Source organism: Chinchilla lanigera, unplaced genomic scaffold (assembly GCF_000276665.1).
Source record: "Chinchilla lanigera isolate Chin_1 unplaced genomic scaffold, ChiLan1.0 scaffold00038, whole genome shotgun sequence".
NCBI lineage: Eukaryota > Metazoa > Chordata > Mammalia > Rodentia > Chinchillidae > Chinchilla > Chinchilla lanigera.
This window is the reverse complement of record NW_004955439.1, coordinates 7,607,171-7,618,089: the sequence shown is the minus strand read 5'-3', so window position 1 is coordinate 7,618,089 and position 10,919 is coordinate 7,607,171. Positions and strand designations below refer to the sequence as shown.

The 10,919-nt window shown below is 42.8% G+C and overlaps 1 protein-coding gene across 1 annotated transcript in view; it reads right to left on the bottom strand.

Annotated features, from left to right (window-relative positions):
- Positions 1-1,642: 1,642 nt before the first annotated feature.
- Positions 1,643-10,919, bottom strand: part of Cnksr3 (CNKSR family member 3) — a gene marked incomplete in the record, with an annotated part of 92,047 nt that continues 82,770 nt past the window's right edge. The window contains 4 exon segments of the mRNA XM_005390557.2: positions 1,643-3,990; positions 6,836-6,925; positions 7,409-7,617; positions 9,758-9,882. Coding sequence (XP_005390614.1) covers positions 3,713-3,990; positions 6,836-6,925; positions 7,409-7,617; positions 9,758-9,882 — 702 coding nt within the window.

Here is a 10,919-nt window from a genome sequence, read left to right as displayed (position 1 = left end):
GAACTGCAAATGAACCCCAGCCTGGGGGACTTCATCAGTCCTTGTTTCAAATAAAGGACTGGAATGAACACACACACACACACACACACACACACACACACACACACACACACACCAGCACAGCTTTCAATTGTCCCCTACATATACATGAAGATGGAAATCTAGTTTAATATTATGCAAATTACTGTATATCATTTCATTTTCATACAAAAAGAACTTTTAGCTCCCTCAGGAATGCAGAGCACTCTACACATTGAAGGAAGCCTGTGCAGCAGTGAGGATGAGCACACCAGCCACAACCAGCCTGCCTCGACCCTCCTCCCAGCTCTGCCACTGCTATGTTAGCTGTGTGGCTGGGGACAACTCCCTCCTGCGTAAACTGGGAGTAACAGCAGTAGCTATCCCGTGGAGGTGGTGTATGAAACATTGCTAGGCACACAGTAAACACTATAAGTGAAACTATCACAGACATCTGTTTTGTCTTGAACTCTATCAGGAATTAACCACATTTTAGAAAGTCAGTCTGAGTACTAGTATCCAGTACCATCACTCTGGATACTATTATTGAATGGCTAACATAAGCAGCCTGTATTTGTATGCATTTATAGCTACCACAGATGTGTGCTACATACAGCTACCATATACATGTGAAATGCACATATGTATATACACACTTGTACATAGACAGTAGTTACATGGGGTAATCACAAGTGTTTAAGCTTTTAAAAATGTATTACAGTAAAAGACACAGTCATTAATCACCCTCAAAATACTCCCCCCCTTGCTTTTAAGCACACATCCCGTTATTCTTGCCTCCTTCTGAAGCAGTTCTGGAAGTCTTTGTGTCTTTACAAGGTGTGATCAAAAATACGGTGAATGCTCCTGCCAAGTGCCATCCAAACAAAGTCCAGGCTTGCGAAAACAGGATGGTGTGTCCTCAGCCACCTTATTCACTGAGTCTGGCACCATGCAACTTCTGGCTCTTTCCCACCCAAAGTCAAAACGACCGTGAAAGTTCACCAAACATTCCGAAGCAATTCAGGACACAGAGGAAGTCATGACAACACAACTAAAGACACAAAAGAGGTTCTCCCGAAGTGCTTTAGAAAGTGGCAAGAACGGGGTAAGTGTGTTTGAAGCAGCGGAGAGTATTTAGAAGGCAACAGGTCTTTTACTGTAATTTTTAATTTAAAAACACCATATTAACAAACATCATGTTTCTAATCACACCTCATTAATACACACTTGTTTCACTATTTCATAACCTATAATATAATCGTGCCAGGACATTTACATATTAAAATGTCACTGTAAAATTCTTATATTTTTATATTTCAGTTAGGATATGACACTGGTGTGCCTGCTTAGAAGTAGGTTACATTACCTGTTACCTTCATTTCAGATTAGTAAGAAGTATGATGCTCTTATATGTGGATATGTCTTATCATCTGATTTTCTTTTTATTATAGAGATGCTATAAAGTATTTTAAAAAGTGAGACTTGAATAGGGCTGGTAAGGCAAAAAGATTTCCATTTTATATTACTATTTAATCTTGCATTTTCATATGCTAACACATATCCACCATTAACCTGGATCAATATTGAGGCAAGCAACTTCCACTCGTCTCTTAAGAAATTCATATTAACTATTATTTATATATTTCAAAACTAGAGTTGTACAGAATTTTTTTTAGCAGCAAGATATCTCTCCAACAGAATTCAGGAGAGAATCCCAGATAAAAATACAAATAAAAACAAAACATGGTGACTAACTATAGGTAGATGAAGTCAGAACTGTCTCTGACCTCCCCATGGGGCTTCAGGAATGGTCTGAGAAATATGATTTGTACAGAGTGAAAAGTGAGTACTGACAGTTCAGCTTCAGTTTACAAGTGGTATTTCTCCCACAGACAAGGGACCACCAGGCCAGATAAGACCTCCAAAGCTCTTTAAATCATTAAGTAGTGGACCTATAACACAAGAGCGCTCCTCTAAATCCGGGAGCAAAAGGAATCAGGGCCACTCCACTTCCTGGGCAAAGAGCCAGCTCAGTGCATGGTAAAACTGGCAAGCCTGGCTCTCTTTTACACAGCTCCCTTCTCGCCACCCGTGTCCTGGGAGTACACTCTGCCCTGCCACATACGAGGCACGCAGTGAATCTAGCCTTCAAGATCTTCTTATCCAATCTGCATAGCACACTGGGTCCCCCATGCAATACGCTACCTTCCTGAAGCTCCCTCAGAGGCTGACAGGAAAAGAGACCCTGTGACTTCAGTCACACTCACATGAGATGCCACTGGTTCCTGTAACCTCACTACAGTAGAGGCATTTCTGAGGAAAGAGTTTTACTAACTGGTGTGAATTTCTCATGGGCTAAATTTCAGGCAAGTCAGTACAGCAAACAATTCCACAGTGTGAGGGAATGTATTTGAGGTAGGGGACACCAGCTACGCCTAGGAATAAACCTTGGAGAACTCCCCTGTTATAATTTTACTTTATATATGTTCCTCCAGCTCCTCCACTACTAATTCATAAAATCCCAAAATGCCCGGGAGGTTTTATTGTATTTTTTAATATTAGTGCCCAAACTGGCAACAACCAGGCTGGTCATTTGTAAATCTGAAAACACCTTCAACACTCAGTTTCATGAATGACGCAAGACAGAAATATTTCAATTACATGTGACTAAGAGTAAGAAAAATATACAACTATATTTAAAACACTTAAATTAACAAGATAGTACTTTTCCATTCTAACAAAATATCATACATTCAGTTTAAACAAGAGTTAATATTCAGATGCATTTTTTCAAAATACCTGAAGCTAGTTGAAAGTTAGTGACCACGGGCTTTCCAAGATATTTCTAGTTAGCAAAATGTGTCTAATTTCAAAGAACTGTGGTTCTTTCCAGAAGACAGACATCAAATAGGTCACAAATGCAAACTGATATGTCTTTCACAAACGCAAATCCTGTTGCTTTAACTTTCCTGAATGATACTTTGGCTTTCAGCAAATCTTACAGCTTCTTTTCCCTTACAGACAATAATATGTAACGACTGCGACAATTCCTCTCACGAATAACCAGACGCTGCTTTCATATCCTCACGTGCCCCCATGCCTCTGTACTAACAGACGCAGGCCGAGCTTATGAGCAAGGGGATTAACCACATGTAACAGATCCATGCCTAAACCTCTGCTCGGAAGAGCACACACTTGCCACGTGTTCTTTCACCGCCGAAGCTGCTATGCTTACAAATAATGGTACGTACACTTTAAAAATCGAGACAAAAATCCTTTCTCCCAACTGGCTTTTCCAGATAAAGAAGGTGGACCACAAGCCACACATCTGTATGACAAGAGCCACCCAACTGAGCCCCTCACCCAAGAAAACAGCAGCAGATGTTGCCAACTCCGGAGAATGACCACCGCGTCTCGCCAACACCCAATGTGTAGAAGCGCCTCTGTGTGCCATCCTGGAAGGGGTGGGACCATGTCCTCCTCCTGTCTCCACGAGTGGCCCCTAAGATCCCCTGGGTCTGCTGCCACCCAATCCATGAAGGTCCAAGAAGGGCAATATACAACTTTTTAGGAAATACAAAGGAAATGATGCAAGGTCACTGGGGAAGCCTGCGGTGTAGCGGGAGAGACTGTCCCCGGGGACAAGGCACTTTGGAGCCCCTTTGGAGCAGGGCCCGCTGGCCCAAGGGCGGCCTCAGTGAGTCAACAGCTTCAGGCGCGTGAGCCAGCTGACCAGCAGGGACGGCTCTGCAGAGGCAGCCTTCTTCTTGGACCCTTCCTCTGGAAACGGGATGGTGGCGCTGCTGTGCAGGTCTGCGTTGATGTAGCACCTGCTCCCACGGATGTAGTCTGCACCACGCACCAACTGCCGCTCAGTTGCGGGCCGGGAGAACCTGTACACGGCAGAAGCGTTCTCCTCGATAATCGGTGGGATCCGCTCATTACTGAAGTATCGGCAAAGGGCATCCTCCCCTGTGTCCGGACAAAGCCCACAAGTCCGTTAAAACGGCTATTCACAGCAAGTCATCATGGGGAAAACTCAGACACCAAGGGCACAAGCATGCATGTGGCATCCTGCTCGCCCCTGCTGTGTGAAAACGGAAGAGGTCCAACATGACTCGGGCCGCTTTCACACCTCAGAGGAAACAAAGCGTCCAGCAGATCTACACTTCTTTACCAATGGGAGAATTTTCATAATTCACTTACAATAAAGCAAAGACAGTGCCCTATAGCATGGTGTATGCCTATAATCCCAGCAGTCTGGGAGGCTGAGGCAGGAAGATCACAAATTTGAGCCCAGTTTGGGCAACTTACTAACTCAGGGAAAACCTGCCTCAAAATTTAAAAACTTAAAAGAGGGCTGGGGAATGTAGCTCAGTGTGAAAGGCCTGAGTTCAATCCTTAATACAGGAAAAAAGACAAAGAAAATCCCAAAGAAAAACAGAAAGAGGTATGATTCTATCACTCCTTCCCCCAGCTGTTCGTGCTCAGGGATGCAGCACAAGCCTGTGCCCCCAAGGCAGTGTTTCTTGTCTGGGGTGTCCACGAACACTGAGGAAAGCGTGGGGGCCATGGCCCAACAGGCAAAGATTCAAAGATTTTAAGGTCCTGCACTATGGGAACATTCCTGAAAAGAAAAAGGATCTTGCTTCAAATGGCAGCTGACCTTCTGGGGAAGGACTAGCATTTAAGAAACTAAATAGAAATGTAAAATGCAGGACACGCTAGTAGCATGTAGCACTCTTTAGAAATCTCACTCCCTAAAATGTGCAAAGATCTACAAGGATGCTTACTGAAATGGTATTTGTAAGTGGGGGGGAGAGGGGGGAAGCACAGAAATAACCTAGTGGCAACAGCAAACTAAAAAAATAGGTGCTCCACCCCAGACATGCAATACTAATGCGGCTGTATTAAGAAATTACATGTTTCAGATAATTGTTGCATTACATGGTGCTACTGAACATCTATTTGCTCTGCTTTCCATGTTTTTTTCAGTGTGTAATCCGTAAATACACGAACTGGGGGTTACACAAGACATTCACGGTGATTATTCTTGGTTTGAGAAGTAAATTCCAGTCAAGTTTTGTTTTCTTTCTTTCCTTCTTTGCCTTACCGTGAATTGAATTCAGGGCCTGCACACTAAGCTGCATTCTCACCCATCCCCTTTTAAATTTTGAAACACTCTCTCACTAAGACCCTGCGCTGAGCTTGAGTCTGCGATCCCTCCCCGTCTCCCTCCCTGGCTGCTGAGAGTATGGGTGTATACCACCACGCCTGACCTAAGTTTCATTTTCTCATGTCTTCCAGATGTTTTTCTAATGTACCTGTTTTGCTTTTGTAGTCAAAAGGGAAAAGTCACTTTTCAAAAGCACCCGTTGTCAAAAAGCTATATATTAGATGAGTCTATTCATATGAAATGTTCAGAATAGGCAAATCCATGGACAAAAAGTAGATCAGTAACTGTCAGGGGCTGGGGAAGGCTGGAATTCAGTGACTTGTTAGCAGTACAGAGGATAATGAAAATGTTTTGAGGTGAAGAAAATGTTCTGGAATTAGATTGTGGTGACTGAGGCATAGCTCCGAATATACTAAAAAATACTAGGTGGTACATTTGTAAAAGATGAACTTTATGCTATGAGTTATATCCCTAAAACATTGTTATTCTTTTAACATGGCCATATGCAGATAAATACCTCTAATTCTGAGGCAAAAAATGCAGAAGAAGGAATAGAGGGACAATTTTTTTTTTCCATTTTCCACATTCACCACCCCCCCAATATACTCCATCTCTCAATATAGAAAAGAAAGAAATCCATACTCAGAGAAGATGCTACCGCCTCTAAATCTAAACAAAGGACAGCCCTGCCACCTGCTGACTGTTCCACAGATTTTCACATGTAAACTAAGAGGATCCTGAACTACACACTAGCATCCTATGCCTCTGATGCTCTAGCATAATTCAGGTGATACAGGCACTTGGGTGTAAGACTTTACCAAGTCACTAGTACACGTCAAGGACTGACCACTTTGAAAGATCAGGCCTCCGGCATGTTTTCTTTTCTTTCATTTACTATGTAAGAGTTATTGTACTTCATTCAACTTTTCAACTGCTCTTTGCTTCAGCTTTGCGGAAGCAATGTTATACTTTGCCATGATAATCAAATGCAATCTGGCAAAAGAGAAGTGCTCTTAAGCATTTCCCTTTAGACTAGGCAAGTAACAAGTAACTTCGATTACAGGGTAAAGGAAACACAAATTTCTCTCAAATAGTAATTACTCGAATACTATTTATTCTCTAACCCAAGAAGGTCTGGTGAGGGAAAAAATTCATATGTGTTCATCAGAAATCAAACACTCTAATTAATAACAGTTGTAAAATGTAGCATGAGATTATTTAATGAATAATTTATTTTTGCTTGTTTAAGAATCAGACCATTTATGTCGACAGCCTTTCTAAAGTCCACAGTGTTGATCAGGAGATTTATAAGCACTAACCATGATTATGTAATTTTGCCATTCTATTTTGTTTTTTTTTGTTGTTTGTTTTTTTTCCCAGTACCGGGAATCGAACTCATGACCTTGCGCTTGCCAGGCAGGCGCTGTGCCGCTGAGCTAAATCCCCAGCCCCTGCCATTCTAGAACTAAAAAGGATCTTAGAGTTCTTTAGCAGGCTTAACCTAACGCAGGACAAATGGTATTCGGCAAAGTTAAGTTCTCTCTCCACTTATTGTGAACATGTTAGGAGCAGAATGGAGGTATGGAGCTAGGTGTTTTGGCTTTGCATGGTGCTTTTTGGCTCAGCTTAGATGAACCATACCTTTCCTCCCATGACCTCTAGGTCTGGCAAAAGGGTCCACAATCCCCATCCAGTTCCCGTCTGCGGGCATGGACAAAGGTCGCGGCTTGCCTGCACAGGGATGAGAAGGAAGACGACAAAGTTAGCAAGTTGGAGACCTTACACAATCTTTTCCTTTACTTATAACTTAGATCCCACACTAACACACTCACTTATGCAGAAGCAATAACAAATTTTAAAGTAAGGAGAGAATTTTAAAGCACCATGTTTCCATAGCAAGCAATTAGGACAAAGGCGTGCCAAATGTGAGCCTTTGGTCTGTAACTCCACAGTTAAAACCCAGGCACTGAAAGTTAAAACTGTAATGTGAGCTCACCCAGCTGGGTTTTGATGCCAGGCAGAGTAATGACTCAACAAGGCTTTGCTTCAGAGAGATGAATAAAGGTCTCATACTTAGAATTTCATTGTGGTTTATGTTTTCCTCAGATTACCCTTAACGTCTGCCAGATTCACCCGTCAGTTCCAAGTAAGGAAGAGGGTAGGAAAGAGAAGTAAAAGGTAATGGAAGAACAGGACCAACACTAGGGAACTTACCATAAGATGGTGTTTTCTCTCTCATTTTTGTGGGCAGAACACTGGTTTCCACTGAATACCCCGGCAACTGATCAGAATCTGCAATGGTGAATCTTCGTCTTCGGCTCTCCTGATCCAAGAAGGAATTTGGAGACTCTGAACCCTTAGGCCTAGGCAGTGGTTGTTTACACTTACTGAATCCTCCATAAACAAAACTCCCGTTTTCGTCCCTGGAAGACAATGTGCAGTAATTACACTGCTCATAAGCATTCTCTCCTACTGAAGAATATTCTAGAAGCCATGCTACCTTTAGCACATGTAACACTTACCTTCTCCTTTCCCAGTCAGGAAAAGCACTACTTTAATTCAACTCTAGTTACCACTAAATTATACACAGACCCTATTAACAGAGAACAAACACCATCACTCTATTAAATGCAGTTTTTTCCATACATGTCTCAATAGTAAATATAAGCCTTGGCAAAAATATGTCTGGTTTTCCTTTGTTTAATCTTGTAATTGAATCTCATATTTGCAAAAGGAATCAGACATTAAGGTGTGAGTTACTGAAATGTTTTTCTCAAGCCAAAAGTAGTATCTTTCCCAAGATCCAGTAAATAAGATTCTTGCTGTATAATGAAGTTGTTGGATTTGAAAATTATGCCAGCTATACAAAGGACCCTTTATAATAAGCAATGGAGAGTGACTACTGCTGAATTCAATAAACTAACTGGAAAAAGCTGGATCACTGACTCCATCCTAATTCTATCTAAATGTCAGTTTATAATAAAACCTAGTATTTGTTGAATCTAAGTTACCAGATGTTTGTATTGTTTTTCTGTTTGGCTGGTTTTGCATTTAGCAAATTCCATTAGGTAATCACTACAAACACTACTGGACAAAACCCAGAATGAAGTGATTCCCAAAGCAATCTCCTGATCAGCTTTGCCTGTGTGTGGCAATCCCAGGTGTGCCACTGCCTGCTTACCCCTCCACCCAAGAATCTCTTTCTCCACCTTCTAACCTGGCATCAAACTTCCCCACTCATAGGCCTTTCATGACTCCCTGCTCGTTTCTCTCCAATCCATCTGCATTTTTATTACTCAGAAAATATCCCTCATTAGCGTGAGTGTACGTGGATACACAAGTACAAGTCTCCCCCAGGGAGATTAAAAGCCCCACTCCCCTTGCCCTTTACTGCGCTATTCCTGTGACTCACCTGAAGACTCAGAGGAAAGAATTCAGAGTTGCACAGTCTCCCAAGGGCTGGGCAAGTGCTGTCTCACTGAGCCATATCCTAGCGCCCCCTACTGTCAGTGAAACTGCGCTTTGTGCAGATCTAATGACTACCTTGCAGCCTTAAACTCCCTTCAGATCCTCTGACCATATAACTCTGGCCTGTCACTCAGGGCAGAGGGCTGTCTACAGCCAGAGTGCCCGAGATCACTTAGGGGAAATCCTCCACACGCTGTCATGCATTCCACGTAAAACGATGTGAATCTTCTCTGACCCCAGCGAAAAAGTGCCAAAGAAGCAAATAGCTCAGCTGAATAAAAGCAAATCAATGGAAAATTCCAATGTGGAGGAAAAATGCCACTAAAAAAATGCAGCCTGAACTTTGTCTTATGAAATATAGCATAGTTACGTATTTCTCAACTTCCTCTGAAACAGCTGAATGAGAAACTGGCAGGTTTCTGGGGGGTCAGGTCTGTTCTGTGACTGGTGGTCACCAGACTCCTCAATCATAAGTGCATGCTGAGGCAATGATCCAGATTCTCTAGTCTTATCAGCATATTTAAATATGTGAGTTGACATAAATAAGCCTAAGTGTGCCTAAATCATCACCTGTCTCCCCTCTACCACCCAATATGATGATCCTCATTAGACTGTATCACATTTAAGAAGGCCAGGAAGAAGACAGCTGTCTTTATCTCCCCCATACACAGACACACACGTATTTAGAGACCATACTACCCTCACAGAGTTTTGTAGAAGTGCTGTGAAGAATACCTTTCTCAGCAAAATCAAGCTACAACCTTCATGATTTTCCAGATGAATTTATGATGAAGTTCATGAAACTTAAAACTGCAGAGAACTCCAAACAGCCCCTTCCACAGTCTCAGGAAGAACACACACTTTTGTAAATTTTTTAAAAGTAAAATATTTTGGTATTCTCTTCTGAAAAGGTCCGTCCCCAGCAAACTACACAACCCCTTGTAACACAGGCCTCTCTCTGCGTTTCCTCCCAGACTCGGCCCCATCACTCTGCAGTCCAGCAACCTCCTCCCTTAGATCCAGGGGCTCCTCACACTGCCATTCAGAAGTACATGCACAGGAGATGCAGACACCATGAGAACAGGAGTGACGTACCGGGGAGAGTAGGGAACCGTGGGCGGAGGAGGAATGTACAGATCCAGGATGGCCGGCTTCTCCTTCTTCAGAGAGGCATCCATGGTGCTTTCGGGAGACTTGGTTGTCACGGGTGGGGGTGAACTCTGCAATAGGACCACAGAGAGAGCAAGAGTACAGAGCAGCACAGAGATTATCCCGAGCATACCTTCCCCTGCCCAGATCCAAGACCAGCGCTATGTGCAAGCAGAGGCTGAAGTCATCCATCTGCTGACAGCTACTAAAAGGACTCAACTTATAGCCCTCTTCGAGACACTCAGAGTTAACTGAGGCTGCTCAGGACTCAGGTGCCAAGATTATAATTCTAGCTCTGGGAATATCAACATTCCTGTCTCCCTTTTGTCCTCTAAAAAACAGGGATACTGAAAAGATGGCTTGCAGAGAGGCACAGTATGGACTTAGTTCATGAAAATCTCTAACAGGGTTACCACTGACAAGGACTGTGGGCCTGGCACTCTGTCTGGTGTGACTCTAACTATTCTTCTGATTAGTTCTGTTGCTGAGCCAGTGACTCAGCTCCCCTGTGCCTCCTCTATAAAAAGGGAACTGATGGAAACAAGAATAATACTCAAGAGGGTAGCTCTGAAAAGTGAGACCATAGAGATAAAGGACTGAGGACACTGCTTGTCACATAGAAGAATACACAACCTTATGCTACATTTAACTAGGAATACACATGCACACACACATATTTATATATATATATATAATACACACACACACACCCAAACCTACAAGTTAATTAAAACAGTTTAAAGCCATACAACTTAATTACAGTTAAGTTTAATAGTCTCAAATGACCAGTTTTTTACAATCTTGTGCGAGACCTTCAATCCTACCCTTCTACAGCTGAACAACAGCAGGGATGATAAACCTTCTTCTGATTGGTGAAATCCAAGCATAGAAATCACATGGGCATTTGGCAAAGGCCAGTAAGAACTGTGCCAGACCTGGAGCCTGTCTGCCCAGGTTGTGATAGAAGCCCCAGCTGGAGTGGGACTGTAAGCTGCCTTCCAAGGATAGGAGATAGAGCCAGTGTCAAGAAAACTATAAGTAGCTCCATGACAGGCACAGAAGGACAGCTGTTTTCATGGATTTCTTGAGGCACAGAGAGATGAGGCTC